The sequence below is a fragment of the Lacerta agilis genome, chromosome 3 (assembly GCF_009819535.1).
Source record: "Lacerta agilis isolate rLacAgi1 chromosome 3, rLacAgi1.pri, whole genome shotgun sequence".
Classification (NCBI taxonomy): domain Eukaryota; kingdom Metazoa; phylum Chordata; class Lepidosauria; order Squamata; family Lacertidae; genus Lacerta; species Lacerta agilis.
The window spans coordinates 79638042-79658192 of record NC_046314.1 but is presented as its reverse complement, the minus strand read 5'-3'; the positions used below and the strand labels follow the sequence as shown (position 1 = coordinate 79658192).

The 20151-nt window shown below is 40.9% G+C and overlaps 2 protein-coding genes across 2 annotated transcripts; one reads left to right on the top strand and one right to left on the bottom strand.

Moving 5' to 3' along the window:
- Positions 1-4993: 4993 nt before the first annotated feature.
- NANP (N-acetylneuraminic acid phosphatase) lies at positions 4994-8313 on the bottom strand. The gene is made up of 2 exons (XM_033144466.1): positions 8057-8313; positions 4994-5943 (listed from the first exon to the last, which is right to left on the bottom strand). Exons 1-2 carry the CDS (start codon positions 8144-8146, stop codon positions 5221-5223), a joined length of 813 nt encoding a protein of 270 aa, XP_033000357.1. The 5' UTR covers positions 8147-8313; the 3' UTR covers positions 4994-5220.
- Positions 8314-9175: 862 nt separating this feature from the next.
- Positions 9176-19895, top strand: RNF212 (ring finger protein 212). Its single transcript, XM_033144464.1, is given in 12 exon segments — positions 9176-9429; positions 11599-11660; positions 12176-12250; positions 13589-13645; positions 14591-14658; positions 15351-15420; positions 16137-16179; positions 16182-16199; positions 17055-17105; positions 17108-17126; positions 18144-18343; positions 19776-19895. Coding segments are annotated over 12 exon segments (843 nt in total). The 5' UTR covers positions 9176-9317; the 3' UTR covers positions 19844-19895.
- The last annotated feature ends 256 nt before the right edge of the window (positions 19896-20151 follow it).

Sequence of the window (20151 nt, the reverse complement as noted above, 5' to 3'; positions counted from 1 at the left end):
ATTCCAGTTAGGTGGTCCACTGGAAATTTGCCAACAGTCTACTAGTTCAAAACATTTGGAGGGAACCATGAAATAAAGAGCAAGGTGTACTGTGTTGTTAGTATCAATAGAATGAGAAATATACTTCATAACCTAAGCAAATCTGGAGCCTGCCTAGGATATTTTACCGCCTGAGGCAAAAAAAACCCCAAAATGTTCCTCCATTTATACAGAAGGCAAATAGACTTACTTCAACACCCACAACAGGAAAGCACCCTTTAATGCAGCTTAAGGATACTAATCTAGGGAGTGCAGATGTGCTACATGGTACACACAACTCTGCCCCTGAATACCTCACTGCCACTCTCTGCCCTCTACCAGCATCTGCCATGCCTGGTGGCTGCCTCACAGTACCTAATGGCAGGACCTGGTAAGTCTATGCTACATGGAAAGCTGAAATTGATTCACAGCCAAAAGACAATCTGACATGCTGGGGTTTTGGTGATGGCAGAGAATCATTCAGAGAAAGTTTGGTTTGGCAAAGAGTGCAGTATTTAATTAAGTTTTGCTTGGCATGGACATGACTTAATTTCAGTGGGTCTAACTTGAGTATAACTTGGTTGAATTCCACTCAGATTATTTTTTAATAGTTCACCCTAATTTTAAATGCTGACAGAAAAAAAAAACTGGATACAGAACACTTTTGCTGCTTTATTACAAACGAAAAGATTTTAGCAAGAAATGGTTAATACTACAATACTGAAACAACATTTCACAACAGAATTATTGAAAGGTTTTAAACAATGTACAAATGCATTCGAAAATGCATCTGTGACTCAGATATACAGGTAGACAAATCAGATACTTTCAAAGTAACTGAGATTTAAGTTTAGAATAGAAGCAAACAGTGTGGTTGTTTCATCCAGTTGCAGGCAGGAAAGAAGCTGGTCACTTCTGTTGATGATGCATTTTCATACTGAAAGCAAAAAAAGAATATTCAGGACCCTTCTCAGTAAAATGCCCGCAAAAAGACAGTGAAAAACATCAACAGTTTGGAAAACAAAAGCTTGAAACATGTTTGTGGCAATCACTCTACATCCCTAACCCTGGCAAGAAAGCCTATATATATAATCATGAAAAAGAAGTCATGTTAGAAGCATAAGGGAACAATAATTAAGGTACCATAATAGTTAATTTAGAAAGTATGAAAAGTTAAATACTAGAACTGTAGCGGGGGGGGGGAGAAACACTCACTCCAAATTCTTTTTAAAGAGTAATGCTCATGGAAAGTAAAAGTTTAAATAAACAGACAGACATCCTAGTGATGTGTTCTGATATTATCAGAGTATTGAATGTGTATCCTCTCTGGACTTTCCATGCCATGGGTTATTATGCACATACGGGCAACTTCAAATACTCCCAAGTGATTTCATATGCACAAAGGGGCATCGGCATCACCCTTGTGTGCCCTTCCTGTGCCTTCCACATACCAAGCCTATGGGTTGTGTACACATGCAGCTGCACATGCAAGCCCTGCTGTCATCCACCACCACCTAAAACGGGAATAAAAGGAATATAACAATTAAAAGGCAGACATATCTGACTAGGTGCCCATGTATGATGCTGTATACAGTTCATAGTGGGGTTAGATACATGCATGCAGCCCTGATACCTTGCCATGTGTATAGATGCACCATAACGGGAATGTGGAATAGATTTAAATTTGTTGATGATGGGGTGAAAGAGTGCTTGCCTTTTTAATGTCATTTAAATTTTGAACGCTCAGCTACAGTACCAATTGCATTGAAAGATGATAAGCTGCACGCAGGATTCTACTGGAGAGAAGCACAACTCGGCAACGACACAGTGAGAATTGCAGTATCCAATAATGGAACAGCTTCGGGTTCTTCTAAACCTGATTGGATTCTTTCTTTTCCTTATTACAAGAGGGAACCAGAACTGAAGCATGGAAACCCTCAACTGTGGTTGTCAACCAACGTCACAATTTCCACCTACAGCAGGGGTGGGGCAACGCTGGCCCTTCAGATCTTGTTGGACTCCACCTCCCACCAGCCCCAACCAGTATGGCAAATGAACGGGGATAATGGGAACCATAGTCCAGCAACACCTGAAGGTAGACCGTTTCCTATCCCTCACCTACAGAATGGCAGGTATGATTGCATCTTCATTTAACCTTTCCTGTCTGCAACCTCCTAGAACCATTCTGGTTGCAAAGCAGTATACAAATACTGTAAAATCTATCAGATACGTTGTGGCATGGTCATCAGCACACTCACGGAAAATTAAAGCACAGTGTTCAATTGAGCTGACACAGTATGGGTAGGACTAATGGGTTATTCAGTATGGTTAGGATCAGGGCTTCCCCCCCAGCTGGAACTCATTGGAACTCTAGTTCTGGCACCTCTCAGGTGGGTGCCATTGCCATTCTAAGAAAACAAGGCAGGTGTTCACCCAGCACCTCTTTTTCTAGAAAAATAGCATTGATTAGGATTAATGGGTTATTGGTGACATGAGGAAGAGTGGAATATCTAGCAATTATTCTGGGAAATTTCTGTCTCCCATTGCTTCCTGCAATCTTGGTACCTCAGGGAAACTAGGTTACTTTACAGATTTGTTTTGTTGTTGTTGTTCAGTCGTTCAGTCGTGTCCGACTCCTCGTGACCCCATGGACCAGAGCACGCCAGGCACGCCTATCCTTCACCGCCTCTCGCCGTCTGGCCAAACTCATGTTAGTAGCTTCGAGAACACTGTCCAACCATCTCATCCTCTGTCGTCCCCTTCTCCTTGTGCCCTCCCCTCTACATTTCCTGGCAGTCACTTGTAAATCAGATTTGAATGAAGGTTGGTGCCATTCTTTTTCTAGGCTAGGGAACCTGTGGTCCTCCAGATGTTTTTGAAGTACAGCTCCCCACAACCCTGCCCATCAGCCATGTTCCCTGGAGCTGATGAGAGTTAGAAGTCCAACAAAGATGGGCAGCCCCAGATTTTCCACCCCCATTTCTCAAAAGAAAGAACAGCACAGTCCTTGAAGGACTCCATGGAATCAATTGCAGGTATTTGTTGGTAAGCCCAAGCCCTCACCAAAAAACAGTCTGAGAGAACCAAATCTAAATATCACCCATCCATGGCGATACAAATGATGTAACAATAAACTAGATAATTGACTGTCTTGAAGTAGCTTCCCAGCTGTTGACTCGAGGGTAAGTCACTTCACCCTGCCGAAGAATTTGGCTGGATCTGATTTCAACCCAGAGAACCCTCAGCAGGTGTGCTGCTGTACCCATATGCAAGTAATCCACACATTTGTGGGATACGGAGAGCCATATGGATATTCCTCATGGTTTATGCCATTGCAAGATGTGTTTTCTCTTCCCTTTACCCTCTTCTGTGCTGTATTCCCTGGATTTAAACAGTATAATGCACCATTTGGCTACCATCACTAGGTTTGTATCCTTTAGCCTATTCTTGGACAAAGCTAATGAAAAGCATTTCTTACAGCTAAAAACATATGGCCTTGCCTTGCCTTATACTCCATATGTATGGAAGGTTGCTAAATCACCTGGAATGGTCTATCCTTGCTTTAGTACCTTACTCTTTATGCCTGTGGCCCTCCAGTTAGAACAAGAGGAGTTTGGATTTGATATCCCGCTTTATCACTACCCTAAGGAGTCTCAAAGCGGCTAACATTCTCCTTTCCCTTCCTCCCCCACAACAAACACTCTGTGAGGTGAGTGGGGCTGAGAAACTTCAGAGAAGTGTGACTAGCCCAAGGTCACCCAGCAGCTGCATGTGGAGGAGCGGAGACGCGAACCCAGTTCCCCAGATTACGAGTCTACCACTCTTAAACACTACACCATGCTGGCTCTCTATCTCTCAGATAGTATTGCATTGAATTCCAATTAGCTCTGACTGGTAGCTATGCTGGCTAGGACTGGTGGGAATTGGAGTTCAACATTTGAAGGGCCCCACATTCCCGTCTCACCACATTACCGTATATACCCGAATATAAGCCGACCCAAATATAAACCGAGGCACCTAATTTTCCCACAAAAACCTGGGAAAGCTTATTGACTCAAGTATAAGCCGGTTCACCTTTGCCGCTGTGGAGGAGGAGGAACGAGCAGCCCGAAAGCAGCCCTTTGGGCTGCTCCTTCCTCTTCCTCCTTTGGCAAGTTTGCATTTATGCGAGCAGTTCAGGAATGGAACAAGATGCCTGGGGAGAGTAAAGAACTGCTGTTCTTGTACACTTCTTAAGGAATGGTGGACTGGGGAGAGCGGGTGGCACCACAAGCGGAGAGAAAGGGCTTCTTTCTCGCCGCCCCCACCGCCTGCCTCACTCAAGTATAAGCCGAGGGCAGCTTTTTCAGCACAAAAAATGTGCTGAAAAACTAGGCTTATACTCAAGTATATAGGTATTTTCTGAAACATGGCATAGTCTCAAAGCAATGAATGCTACAATGGTATTATAACTAAGCAGAAGTATGTGTAAGTGATGTAATAATATACTGTACTCTGTCCCTGCCTTACCCATACGTCCTAGTACTCCATTCTTTTGGGGCCACCCTGTGCTTGTTTTAGACTTCAAGCCCCTTGCAGCAGTGAGCTGCCGCACCTATGTTCTTTGTAAAGCATCACAGACATAGATGGCACACAAAATTGTCATCATAAGGTGGAATAAGCTGGACTCCAAAGAGCCACACATCTGAGGAAGTTTGAGCAAGCCAAGGAAGGCACGTCCTCTCGGATTATATTGCATAGGGATGTCATCACCACAATGCTTTGAAATGCTAGTGTTAAAGTCAATGTAAATACATTATCTCACAAAAAGCAGATTATTTAATATCTCTGATAAATGGGTCTGCATACATATTTGAGGGCAGGAACCATTTCACTGTAGATGTTGGGACCATTTTATTGGAGAACAATCACTGCAAAACACAGTAAAAATGAACAAAAGAACCCAGAATTACAAGAATATATAAGAGGACAAATGGGGTTTTGAGAATTAGGATTTAATTCCACAATCATAAAACAGATCTTTATACTGCCTTCTACATTTCTGCATGTAACTGAGATGCTTTTCATTCTGTTTGTGCTACATGCAAATACTCCTACTGTAACAATGTAGAAATCAAATGTACATTGTAGCCAATGTAGGTATTTTACTTAGTAACAAGCTGATTCAAGCGTCACACGTAAAAATGCCCTTTAAAATGAACCCTAGCAGGTTAAAGTCCTAGGTTCCTCAGTGGAACTATCGCACACGTTACAAATACCAGCCAACTTGTTAATTTCTAAGTTAGCATCTCCTTTGTTTTGTAAAAGTCCTGGAAGATCAAGAACAGAAGAAATAATATAGTGAGGGACTGGAGAAATGTCTTTTGGGGGCGTGACAGTTTTATTTATCCAAACTGTTGCTTTAAAACCTGCATTCAGGCCTCCTTGAATGTCTGTATCTAAAGAGTCACCAACCATCACACAATCCTCAGGCTGAACCCCTAGAAGTTCACAACAGTGACGAAATATAGATGAGGCTGGTTTCTCTTCTTTTTGCTCTCCCCCCACAACAATGGCATCAAAGTATGGCTGGCAAGCACAGGCTTCAATTTTTTCTCTTTGTGTCTGAGTGTCTCCATTTGTCAGTAGAAGCAAACGGACATATTTTCTAAGGTTGCTGAGCATCCCCCGTGTCTCTTCTGCCAAGGTCAGATGTTGCAGGCGGGTAGTTTTCCAAAGGAAATAACATTCTGTAGCTAGATTGCGGTTGGCTGTTCCTCCCTTTATTTCTTGTATAGCTTCTTCCCAGTGCTGAATCCTTAAGTCAGTAATACACATCTTAGAAGGATCGTGGCACTCTTTGAGGAGTTTGGCTTGGACTTGATCACAAATCAGGCGAGCTTCTTTTTCATCACAATGATGCTCTGACTGCAATACATTTATCACCTATGAAGTGAAAGTTAAAACAAAACAGGATCAGTTTGGTGAAGATTCTACTGGTTTGCTCTGTACTGGACAACAGCTTATTTCTAACAGATGTTCCACCAGAAGGTGCAACAGCATGGATCCAATAACCTGCCACATGGAACGCAATACCTCAAGGACCGCCTCCATAATTACTGACCCAGACCCTGCAATCATCATCTGAGGGCCTTATTCATGTGCCTCCTGCACGAGGGATTCTGGAGGGTGGCAACATGCACTGGTTCTCCATTTGTGGAATGATTTCCCTAGGGAGGCTTGCCAGGCACCTTCATTACATATCTTTAGGTGCCAGGCAAAAAGCATTCCTCTTCTTGCAGATCTTTGGCTAATTAAACAATCTATGGCCTTCTAAACTTGGGGGGGGGGGTTGTTTGTTTTGTTTGTTATTATGTTGGCCGTTGTTGTGCTTTTATATTGTAAACCGCCCTGTGACCCTCAGATGAAGGACAGTATAGAAATTTAATACTTAATACTAAATAATAATGACGATGAATGCAGCAATGCCACACAGCCCGCATTCACCTCACAGACACCATTTTCAAGAGCACAACTCCTATTACTTTTGGATGCTTCATCAATTCCAGGGATAATCTACAGTGTAACACACATCAAGAAATTCAAGAGTTTCAGCCATAACAACTTATACATTATTTAGAAATTGCTACAGCCCATACCTACAAGTTCTCAGTTGTCCTCTTATTTTGTCCAACCAAGTCAGCAAAAGCAGCAAAAACTAAATTAAAGGATACTGCACCTGCAGTCCTCTAATCCACATCCTGAAACAGCAGTGCTGCTATCCATTCTATTCTACATTTACACAAGAGCTCTCCTTTTGTTACAACATGAGTTAATTTCTGCAAGGTGGGATGTTGGAACACTAGAGCTTTCTCTATGCAAGGACACAAAGCCTTTTAACCACTACCATAATAGAGCCCATGTAAATGACATTAACCCCAGTAAGCATTTTTATTTAGAATGCCACAATCAAATCATGGCATATTTTGTGAAATACAATTATGCTGCATATCCAAGGGGCGACACTATTTTCAAGTTCTTCATGTGAATTCCAAACTACTCTCTCTCACACACTGCAATTTTTTTTTAAAGGCAAAGCCTTTATCCTACTGTGCATAAAGTACATAAAGTGTCAAGGTACATTCTCTTCTTCTGGATTAATTGGCCAATGGCCAAGAACAAATAACTATCCTCTGATTACTTGCTGTTACTTATGAGTACTTAATACATTAAGGGCTGTGGCTCAGTGCTTGTGCTTTGCATGTACTGTAGAAGGTTCCAGCACCTTCAGGTCAGCCTGAAAGAGACCACTAACTGGAGAGTCACCCGCCAGTCAGTGTAGTGAATATGGATTAAGCTAGATAGACCAATGGTCAGATTCAGTATAAGGTAGCACACCAGTATAAGGTAGCACACACAAACTTGTCAGCATTCTTCACATGGCCCTCAGACGTGAGCCATTCAGGTACAAAGATGCCCTAAGAGAGGACATGCAAAATACCCACAGTGCTTCCTCCCCTACAAGGAGCAACAGGGCCTTTCCTTGAAAATCTTCAAGAAAGAGATCCATAGTGAGACAGATGAAACATCCAACAGTAATGACTGAAAGAGATGTAAAGGAAAATCCAATAGAATTTGTGCTCTTGAAAGTCGTGTCTGGGAGTGAATGCTGACTGTGTGGCATTGCTGCATTCATCATCATCACATTATTATTATTTATTATTATCTATTAAATTTCTATACTGCCCTTCATTCGAGGATCACAGGGTAGTTGACAATATACAAACACAAAAAATACATAACACAGGGCCTCTGCGCCCCCGCCCCCGTTTTAAAGGCCATATAGATAGTTTAATTAACTAAAGGCAATATTGATTCAGCACTGGGTCCCCTTAGCAGAAGGTGTCCGGGAGATGGGAGTTGCAAAGTACCCTTAAAAGCCACAACAGATTCAGAGCAGGAACTGTCTGGCAATAATAGCTTATTATACTTGCACTTGCACTTCCTAGTCGCTGTGTTTTTTTTAGACCAGAAGGGAGGAGCTGGGCGCAACCGGTACCTCCTCAATGGCTCTCCTGCCTGCGGCGGCGGTGTCGATCAGCGTGTTGTCCAAGTCAAAGAAAACAGCCTTGACCCCTTGCAGCCCCATAGCAGCAGCAGCGGCAGAAGCAGAAGCCCCACTGAAGTCGCAGCGGGTCTCGCAGGTGGAGGAAACAGCCGCGTCCGCCTCTCCAGCTATGCAAGCTCAGCGGGCCGATTCATTTGCTTGTGTCTCGCGAGAACTGGCAACGCCCGAGAAAAAGCGAGACCGCTCTGAAAGGGATGCGGGAGGACATGCCCGTTGGAACTCCCATCGCTGTGGGATTCACAGATAGACCCAGGCGTATAGACTTGTAAGTTTAGAGCAACCCACACAGCCAATTTCCGGGTCCTTCCGGGTTGCGTTTTTGGGGAGTGTTTGCATTGGGCTCCGTTTTCAGCTGGAGATGTAAGGCAGCCTCAAGCCCCTTAACGGTGGTCCATTAAAGGTTGCTTAATCTCAGCCTGACCTCCCCCCCCCCGCCTTACAATATGGTCAATGGATCACATTGCAAGGCTATGATTTTGTAAGCTTCTCTCAGCTTTCACACTGCACTCCAGGGCGATACAGGGACCAGAACTGTTGGGACCGGATTTGGACAGGCAGAGCACTAAAAAATTTAAAAAATGCAATAAAAGAAACGACGATTATTTTCCACACGGCGTGACCTTGTGTTAAAAGAGGGGCGGGGAACTTTATTTACTCCTCCCTGTTGCTTCAGGCGAGGATGCACATCACATTTCTCCATCGATTAACACGTAGCAGCTCTCAGTTCCGCAAGGGTGGGCATTGAAAAAATGCTTTGTCCCCCCCCCATCTGGACCCAGAAACGACCTATTGCAGCAGTGACAGAGCCACTCTATCATTTTAATTCCGTATCTCTGCGGCCTCCCTTCACCAACAAAGGTTGTCGGAAGCGGAGGGAGGAGCCAAACCTTCCGCGTCCCCGTTGCCTCTTCCCCGCCCCCTTCCTGACTCAGCGCTCCCCCGGTCTGATGGGGGAGGGGTGCAGCGGCGCTGCTCATTCTTGCGGGGGACGAAGGCGGCTCTTCCTTTCTACCTCAGGCGCGCTGCCTCGCCCGCGAGGAGGAGGCGGCGGGTCTCCTGGGCGCCTCGGGAGGGGCCGGAAAAACCCTTTTCATTTGAATGACCTAAGGGGCAGCGCAGGTGTCTTCCTGGCCGTGGCTCGGTCGACGGGTTGTAGATAAAACCCGCTCGCCCTCCCGCCTCCCTTCCCTTCATGGCTGCCCTGGTGTTCTGCAATGCTTGCTTCCAGAAGCCCCAAAGAGCCGCCCAAAAGTTCTGCCTGACCAACTGCGGTCATGTTGTCTGTGAGCAGTGCCTCCGGAAAGGTAGCCTCCCTTGTTGTTCAGTCGTGTCCGACTCTTCGTGACCCCATGGACCAGAGCACGCCAGGCACGCCTATCTTCCACTGCCTCCCGTAGTTTGGTCAGACTCATGTTAGTAGCTTCGAGAACACTGTCCAACCATCTCGTCCTCTGTCGTCCCCTTCTCCTTGTGCCCTCCATCTTTCCCAACAGGGTCTTTTCCAGGGAGTCTTCTCTTCTCATGAGGTGGCCAAAGTACTGGAGCCTCAACTTCAGGATCTGCCTGCCCTTCCAGTGAGCACCCAGGGCTGATTTCTTTAAGAATGGATATGTTTGATCTTTTTGCAGTCCATGAGACTCTCAAGAGTCTCCTCCAGCACCACCATAATTCAAAAGCATCAATTAGGTGATCAGTCTTCTTTCAGTCCTCCCTGTTGTTCAGTTGTTCAGTCATGTCCGACTCTTCGTGACCCCATGGACTAGAGCACGCCAGGCACGCCTATCTTTCACTGCCTCTCAGTCCTCCCTACAGCCTCCCTATTCAAACAGCTACTTTTGCAAGAACATCCATGAATTGGGGGAGTCTTGCCTCTTAGGACAGGTGTGCTGAGCCTTTGGCCCTGCAGCTGTTGCTGGACTACAGCACCCATCAGCCTCAGTAAGCATAGCCAACGGCCAGGGATGATGGGAGTTGTAGTTCAACAACCATGGAAGAAGAAGAGTTTGGATTTGATATCCCGCTTTATCATTACCCGAAGGAGTCTCAAAGCGGCTAACATTCTCCTTTCCCTTCCTCCCCCACAACAAACACTCTGTGAGGTGAGTGGGGCTGAGAGACTTCAGAGAAGTGTGACTAGCCCAAGGTCACCCAGCAGCTGCATGTGGAGGGCGGAGACACGGACCTGCGTCACCAGATTACGAGTCTGCCACTCTTAACCACTACACCATACTGGCCCCACAGCTGCTCTAGAGGAATATTATGTTAAGGAACCTCAAGTGATAGGTCAAAGGCAGAACCTCAGTGTGAACCCAAGTCTACCTTTTAATTCTCAAGGCCGTTCATGGCACAGGGTACTGGCAGTTATTGGAGGGTGGGTCTTACATAAAAATTGATCCTACAAACTCGCCCCGAAGTAGCTGCAGCAATGCAAACTGGCATATGCCACTCTCAATCTTGGGCATCCTCACTTCTAACCTTAAAATGTCTCCTTTTTGTGTCAACAAGCTTGTCTGTTGTGTCCAATAGTATTAAGCTTTTAAGATGAGTCAGTCCTTTTAATTATTGTTCTGTATTGTTTTTAATAGTATTTTATCTCATCGTGAATCCCACCCTCAGATTTTGCGTGAAGTGTTAATCTATAAATAATTTTATACTGTAAATAAATGTATCTAATAAGTGGGTAGAGTTGCATGGCCTTAACAACCTCCATCCCAGCTCTGTACTCTGAGAAACAAATAAACTGTTGTTTCTTTCCTGTGGCTGAAAAGTCATGAAGATATCGCTTAGGGGCATCAGTTATTACAATAACCATTATTTACTTATCCCACTCAATTTTTAGTATTAGCACATACAAAATAAATTAAAACCATTTTATTTGTAATTTATGTGCACCTGTCACATTTTAAGAGTAACACCAACATTCTCCGTATTTTAAGTCAGGCAGACTTCAGTGGGAGTATTGCAATATCTAGACTTAAAATACAATCCTGTACATGTCTACTCAAAAGTAACTCCCAATGGTGCTTACTCCCAGCTAAATAGTTATAGACTGCAGCCTTAACATTCTGGCATGAATCCTGAATTCTCCATTTGCGATGCAAAAACATCCCATCTGCAGAATTCTGCTCACAGGGTGTCTTGTTGGCAAGTGAGGTGACTTTTAGCAGCAAAACCAACAAGAGTCTGGTAGCACCTTAAAGTAAGGTAACCAGATTTTTTTCAATGAATCTGGGGACACTTTTCAACTTCAATGAATTTTGTATGGGGACTGATTTGTAAATCCAGGAACTGTCCCCGGGAAACAGGGACGTCTGGTAACCTTACCTTAAAGACTAATATATGTTATGCCTTAATAGATTTGTTTATCTTTAAGGTGCAACAGGAGTCTCTAGTGTATTTATATTCATCAAAGGTTACAACACACATTTGCTAATCAAAATAACATTTACTATGCATTGATCTTTATTTTATAGGTAAAAAAGATGAGTGTGTGATTTGCAGAGCTCCTTGTCGTACAATAGTCCTTTCCAAAAAGGTATAGAAAAACAGTTGCTTGCAACTACAATGTCTGGTGATTTACAAATGCTTAGTAGCATAAATATTTTTATTGCTATCTTAAAACTTAGTTACTTTGTCCTGATGATTCCACTGGAACATAATTTTTTAAAAAGTTTATTTTGATTTTGAACCAACTACCTAGTTCTGTAACTATTCTGTAACTATTTTTTTATTATTTATATGACTTACAAACCAGTTACTGTAAAAAAATCTCTTAGTGGTTCACGAAAGAAACATGCAAAAACAAATAAATGTGCAGTGGAGTACTCAGGGTTGAAATTGCTAGTGTAATTCCAAAGTTGTGCTGGCACTGAGACTAGAGCCTAGATTCAGTATTAGTATCGTGGTAGCACTTGAGATTGCCCTTTATGTTCTGTGCTGTATGCAAGACTTGAGTGTTTTTGTTTTGCAAAGCAGCTTATTTTTGTATATTTCAAAAACAATGATATGCTTAGAATTTTTTTTGGTCATGTGTAATATGTTTCTCTGCAGGTGAATTCAAATATCCAGTTGCTGTTTATGGAAATAGATGGATTATGCAAAACATATTCCAAAGAAATCACACAAGTGAGTTGTTTTGTTATCTGTTGGAGTGATTTTTCATCAGGAACATGGTAGAGATGATTTTCACCATCAAATTGTCACCAGCCCAGAGGAAGAAATTCTTTAATGGATTTGGTTTTGCCAGTGAATCTAGAATACATCAAATAGTTATTAGAAATTACTTATAATGTAATATTTTATGCAATAAAATTGCATTTTGGTATAGAGATAGGTGTGAGAACTTTAATTTAGCTTTAAGTGAAAAATTAACACAGTTATTCTCATCTGAATAATTTTAGAGTTTATTTCATTTCTTACATTAATGGTTTGTTGCAAAATTTAAAATATTTTAATAAAAATGTAGTTAAAATAAGAACTTGAAATTATATGTAATCCAGTAATTATGAAGTGGCCTTCATAATTTGATCCCGCAATTAAAAATTTCTTTGGTGTCCCTCAAGAAGAATTCAAACTAGTTTGGAACTTGACCTTTAGATATTATCAGGGATCATGAAAAAGTTTCCTAAAAGGATTTTTTAAATGGTTCTTAAGATAAAGGAGTGAACAAAAGGTTTCATACACACAAGGCACTTCCCCAAATAGGAGGAAAGGTACAGAAAAGAAAACTAGGTTTAACTGCATCCAGTATTTTGATCAAATTTACAGTTGTATGCTGTAATTTTCTTGCATAGAGACTTGTATTGATTCATTTCCCTCCTGCATGGCAGTGTGTCCTTTTGTCTTGCTCCTCCTTGAATCTGAATCTCAAAGAAGTTCCTGAGTACCAGTAATTATAGCCTGCAGATGTCTTTGATTTGTATTGCAGTACAAAGGCTTCAAAGAAACAATGGCCATTGTCCTTGATAGACAGGGTTTAATTATGACAAACTTTTCTAATTAAAAAGTGACATCTATCAACTTGTTTTTTCAGATGGGCAAAGCTGTGAGACAGCCAACAACTTAAACCCTAATCTCCAAACAAATTCAAGCAATATTTTTTAATCAGTTCACTTTCTTCACAGTTCTTAATGTGCATGCACACACAATATTTTCAGCAGACACTTGAGTGCTGCCACAAGTGGAGGCCTTGAGATGAGCAGGTCAATGGCATGGCAACATCATGCTGGATGCCATTGAAGAGTCCTTCTGCAACTTAAGTTTCTTGCTTGGAGAGAACAGAATAGTGGCCTTACAGTGAACTGGCTCTGGAAAAGTATGAATACGTGCTGCTGTTTTAAAAGAAAGGATATAATAATTAGCATTAGGTATATAATTTCAGGGTTTTTTAATTGTTGTTCATCTTGTCGTTCATCATGGCAACATAATTAAATGACATGTAATCCTGTTTTCCTTCCTTTCTAGATTGCCCATTTCCAAGAAAAACACAGAAGACGGCTATTAGCAAACTACAAAGGAAAGGTATTGTTATGTATATATTTATACCCCTTCTTTTTCCCTGACGGGACTCAAAGCAACTTACAGATAAAAACAAGAACTACTCAAAACATAGAAAAATAAATCATTAAAATGCAATTGAACACTGATTAAAACGATATACATATATACATGTCCACAATTACAATAAAAACAGCATGGCCTCAGCCCTTTTATTAAAAGCAGACAATTCTCCAAAGCCTGTTGTATCAAGATAGTCTTCACTTGCTAGCGGAAGGACAGCAAGGAGGGAGCCAGTCTAGCTTCCCTAGGGAAGGGGGTTCCAAAGTTTGGGAGCAGCCACCGAGAAGGCCCTCTCCCACATCCCTACCAAGTGTGCCTGTGAGGGTGGCGGGACTGAGAGAAGGGTCTTCCTCAAAGGTACCTTGAACTCTAGTTGATTTGAAATACTGGAGGGAGGTTAGGGGAAGTTATATTTATAGTTTTATATTATACTACTAAAATGCAACAGATTGACTAACACATTAATGTTATTAATATTACATTACTGTATTGGCCTGAATATAAGCTGCACTTTTTTCCCAAATTCTGACTGTGTGGCTTATATTCACAACCTTATGCTGCCGGCAAAGCGGCACAGCTCCCCCCCTCCCGAAGCAGCCCAGGTATTGTCTTTTTTTTTCTTTTTCCCTCTTCAGTTTTAAAGGTGCAGCTTATTTGTGGGTGTGGCTTATATTCAGGCCAATACGGTACATGTCAAGAGGTGGGATAGGTGCAGTGGGTTCTTGTTTTAGAGAGACGATTGTCCAGTCCAGCCCTTTGTTTCCTCTACTAGTCAGAATGTTATGACTATGAGCAGCAAGCCACTTACTCTCAATCTCGTTAAAGACCATCGGACATTTGCAGTGGGTTGTGGATGACAACATAAATCATGAAGGTTAAATTATTGAAATACATTATTCTATACAGATTACAAAATTGGAAGGATATCTTAAGAAAGCAACACAACAAATGCAACATAAACAGCAAGTGCAACAGTAAGCAACATTTTAATTATTAGACTGACCACTTAATTGTTGATAGTATGGGGTAAAGCCGTTTTGTGTACTTCTTGGAAAATATTTCATTATAGAAAATATTACACTGGATTGGATGGAACTTTGGTATGATACAACAGAAATAATGTATTCTTAAATGGAAAAGAAATGTATTAAATCCCGTCAACATTCAAGTACAGTCTCATGATAGTTTAATTTTTTGTGTGCAGTTTTCAAAGTCAACTGCAAAATTGCTTCATTGGAATCCAGATAAGATATATATTTGTGATCTGATGGAATTGTTTGCTTACTGATGATAGCAAATTTAAAAGTTGCAATCCCGCATCCACTTAACCGTAAGCACCATTGAACTCAGTAGGCACACTTCTAAGTAGGCATGTAAAAGATTGTACTGTAAATCTCTAAAGGAATTATTGACCACTGAATTATTCATAAAGGTATTTGAAGAGTGCAGATATGGCTGTAGCTTGTTAGAAAGAGGACAAATGGCATGAGATCTTATATAGCTTCATATAAGATAGACGTTCACTCCAAAAAAGCTTTAATAGGGTATAGTTTTACATAGAGATGCTGCAATATTCTATTGTTTATAACTAAACAATTTAAATATAACATGGCAAGCTTAGTGGTTTAAAAAATATTTAATGGCATTATTTTATTTTAACATTTAGCAGCTTGCAATCTCAAATCGGTAGGTCTTCGCCAATGGAAACAGATTATGTGCCGTCTTCAGTGAGGAAAGTAAGTGTCCCTCTCTTTTTTGTATCAAATAGGTGTAATTAAGAACCATCCACTCTAATTCCCAGATAGATAAAGTCATGTGTCAGCAGGGAGAGTGACTTCAATATGAGGGGATACTCAATTTAGGCAATAGCAACGTATGGATTTGTGCTGGGGGATGACACTGTGGAATAGGTTTTCTCCATGCGGGTCTGTTTACATTACCTTACATATTGCAATCTTCTTCTCCTGATCCCATTTGCACTTGGATTGTTAACATTCAGGAAGGGGCGTGTCACCTTAGTAGCAGTAAGAAACAAATGTTACACTGAGACTGTGAAATGAGCTTTGTAATTGCTCTTCTTCTGGAGGGTTTAAAACCCTTCCCTTCCATTCTGTCTTCCATTCTGCTGGCTAATTGTTTTGGTTAGTGCTGTTTATTCTGTTTGTTTTTTTCGCAATTTTTTGCAATTTTTTATTTTATTTGTTTTACTTTTTGCATGATAGCTTGAGCCTCTTGGAAGCTGGTTAACAAATTATTTTAGTAAATACACAATATGTTAATAAATCACTTTATTGAATTTCAGTAGTACAAGTTAATAATCTCTCCTTGTCAAGAAGCAATCAAATTACTGGCAAGCTAAAATGTCCATGATACAGCAGCAGTTTTTAAAAACTGAAATTATTATTTTCTTGTTTTTACATATTATACTGTCAATTTTTCTGAATACATCTAGACTGAAACAGCTGCTGGACCAACCAGGATATCATTGATAAGCCCACACAGAATGGGCACATGGGTAACGAAGATATCATGACCAATTTTTAAAGCTGAGTAGGAATAGGTATCATTTGGCTTGCACCCTGATAATGGTTTTGTTCATGCATGCCTACCACTGCTCTGCACCATTGAGGATGGGACAAGGTAGAAGGTAGCCAAGGAGATATTTCTAAACACTCAAAATTCCTTGAGGGTTTTCAGGAATTCAGACTGAATACTTGAAGAAGCCAATTCCTTTAGAGAATCATGCAAAACACTTGTTCACCCAGCTCTCGAATAAATGTCTAACAACCTACATTCTGTTCAAAGGTAGCTTGGCTAGTCTGCTCAATACTTAGGTAAACTTTATATCATATATGTCAGCCTTTAGATACTAAAATTCATAGAGGTGAAAAGTTTTCAGACTTTTCTAATAAATATAGTGCTTTGGACTACGTAGATTTCAGTTTCTAATTGTTGTGGAAGAAGGACTGTTTTTATTTTCATCATACTGTATGTAGAAGTATTTTTTACAAATTGATCCATCAGTATATAGGCAAGGTCCAGAAGAACATATAGATGGTTAGGAAGATACTAAAAACCCAAATTACAGAAAAATCATATAGGAGTAAATAATGGTTTTGTATGTTATCATTGGATTTTTAGCTTTATCCGAAACCCATGACCCATTTGTAATGGTAAAAACATGGTTGCGAAGTTTTACAGTACTGTCAATCATCTTGCTGGCTTCAAACGTAGTAAATAATTTTGAGTAATCCAAAGGATTCAAGAGGTATATTATATTTATGTATTTCTGGATATGTACTTTCAAAATAATGTAGTATACCATCTAAATTCTTTAATGTTCTAATATATTCAGTAATGTTATTTACAGGTAGTGTTACATGGAGAAGTTCTCAGTTGTCTGGAATGTCTTCTTCTCAAAATAGTCATCAGGCTCTGTAAGGTAACTAAAACCAACTTAGCAGTAAGAGTCACTTTTGAAACGCGAGGGGCGTGGTTTTCCCACTTTGGGCTGCAACCCATACCCCCTTATGCAGAACTGTGAATGTGGGGCATTGGATTGAGTGGAGGCATCCCTCCACTCAATTTTGCCAGCCAGTGGTGCAAGCCTCTCCCTTCTGCCTGCCCACAGTATCCACATCGAGAGAGCCTGGTGGTTGGCCCGAAAATGGGGTGTTCTGAGGACAGGGTGGGGACAGGGTGTCACCTGCCCAGGACCCCAAGCTACTCTCACAGCCAGTGCTGGATGGCATTGGGCCTGATCTTGGCCCTATTGCTTCACCAGCCTGAAGCAGGCCCTGGGATCAGACCCAATCTGCCTGCCACTCACTATCTGTGAGTGGCCAGCGGTGGGTGCATCAATAGCTCTGGCCAAGCAGCGGTGAACAATTTGGATGGCAGATTTATTTATTTATTTATTTATTTAACACCTTTCATCATAAGATCTCAGGGCGGTTCACATCTAGGAATTTTGTTTCTCCAAAGAAAAAAGTATCATTCAAACTGGCCTCCGTTTTCAAATATATCCTGGTTGAAATTTTTATTTGTGAAATTTTTATTTATTATGTTAAATATTAATAAAATGTTTACTTCGTTGAAAACTGAGTCCTAATCTAGTATCTCCATTCTTTTTTTATTCTGACGGAATAAAACTTCCAAGAATACATTCACCAAATACATGGAATGTACCTTTGTAATTTTTTTTCTCTTGCGGGGTATCTCTTAGCAGTAGTATTCTTCAGGGCTCCACCAGCCACATTTATCACTTTTCTGTTTTGTCATTTCCACAATACACAAAGTTTACTAAATGTTTAACAGTCTATAAATGCACCAAATAAATAATAAAAGCCATGCCTCTGCTAAACAAAAATGTACAGTACATATTGCTAGAATTGATTCTACAATAGGCCTACCTTCTCAATATACGATATAGACACAGTCTTGTCCTTCTACTTTTTAGGTCATTGTCCTTAAGAATGCCAAATAGGGAGACTTCTTATATGTCACCATTCGGTTCAACACAAAATAATAGAGATCAAACGCCAGATGGATTTGGACAAAGAACTATGCAGCATTATCGATGCACACCCACGCCTTCCCTCTCATCAGTGACAAGACATCCAATCAGCCTTCCCAATCTTTTACAAAGGCAGAATTTAGGTAAGCAAGGTTAGTGAGTGACAGAAATGACCATATCAGAAATTAAATTTATTTAGTGTAAAGTGCCCTGTATTGATTTGTTGGGGCAGTAATACCACTGTGTGAGCCTGGCAAGCAATTGCCTTCGGGAAATAATATAAGCTAGGCTACCATCCTATGGTCCCTGGCGTGGGGGCAACCTAGAGCCCAAAGGATAGAACACCGCTCCCTCTCTGTATGTCATCAGGAGAGGCCCATGGGCAGAGGAGAAGGTCCATCCTGGCAAGCCTCGTGGCAAGTGCAGGACCTCTGCTACCCATGATGCATTACCACTAGTGCTCCTATGGTGGCAGCAGCAAAAAAGGGGGATACCATGGGTGGATTAGGTGGAGGTTTTGGATTTTCTAGATCCCTTGATACCCTAATACAACCTTAATAGGGAAGAGATACACAATAGCCTTGGAGATAGAGTACTTATTTTTCTGCCAATTAATTAATTAATTAAGTTCAACAGTTTATACACCACTTAATTGTAAAAGTCACAAAGTGGTGTATAGATAAATAACACCATCCAGTAAAGAAAAAAAGAAAACAATCAAAACTATGGTGAAAATACCTGCTGCTGCAACAACAACTAAAGTCTTCAGTAGGCACCAGAACTTCCATAGGCAGGAGAAGATAATGGGAGGGGAAATCCAAAACAACTCTCACATCTAGTGGAGGAAGAAGAAAAGCAGAAAAGCACCCCATCTACCTCTTGTACTGCTGGTGTAAACTTTGGATTCTCCTCCTCCCACACCATAGGATTGCTGCTCTGCTCTGCATCTCAAAGAACCCTATCTAGCATCTTCACAAGCCTGCAGCCACCATAATACTTTATATTCAGTTTATTACCCAATATAACAACAACAACAACAACAACAACACCCATCACTGGTCAGAACCTATATAACACACATACTGCCAATGTGTTTGTCATGTGCATACATTACTTTGTATGTGCACATGTAAAAACTACTGCATGATAAGGTCTTGTTATAAGGAACTCCAATTGTAGGTGTTTTCTTTATTTAAGACAAGTTGCTGTCTTACATGGAAATAACTACTGCATGTCATTCCTTAAATAAAGTACCTGCTTTTAAAAATGTAGTTCGCAGAACATTACATTACAGTTGACCAACATGCAATATGACTACAGTATTTGGAGAAATATATATTAAATGACATTTTATGATGTCAGAATTATATCTGGCATTGGCCACATGCAGAATTGATGCTATAAAATGTGAACCTTCCTGTTTTTAGGTTGAAAGCGAGTTTTTAAGAATTTGTAGCTCAGTATGATTTCTTCCATTTTCAGTTTATTTATTTGCTATTTTGATAATATGTATAAATAATGCATTTAATTTTGGGTATTGAAATTTATTCTAGTTTTACATCTCTCCTTTTATAGGTTCCACTAGTCTCCCAGGACATTCATTACACCTACAAACGCCATTCAACAGAGAACTCATCCACTGAATATTTTAAAATGTATATAAAAGTATATAAAGACTCATACCACTGTACAGTATCTGGCTTGATTAAAAAGTTGCTTTTTTGTCATTGCTTTTTATTGTGCTATTTTATTGTGCTATTATTGTGCTATTGTGCTTTTTATTGTTTTCTTTCGGAGAAAACAAAACTACAGTATTTTGCTACCTTGAAGTGCTTTATTCCATTCCTGAGACCTTGCTCTTCTTCACTGGTTAAAGTTCCTCAAGAAGACTTGCTAAGTAGGCTGGAAATATTTTAACATTTCCTTGAGAGGAGGGAGAGCAGGTAAGTGA

What these genes read in the sequence shown, in the direction of transcription:
- NANP (XM_033144466.1), bottom strand. Translation starts at nt 8,146, where the DNA reads ATGGGGCTGCAAGGGGTCAAGGCTGTTTTCTTTGACTTGGACAACACG. An exon ending in GCAGGAGAGCCATTGAGGAG is followed by an intron (nt 5,944 to 8,056) that starts GTACCGGTTGCG and finishes TTCACTTCATAG; the next exon opens with GTGATAAATGTATTGCAGTC.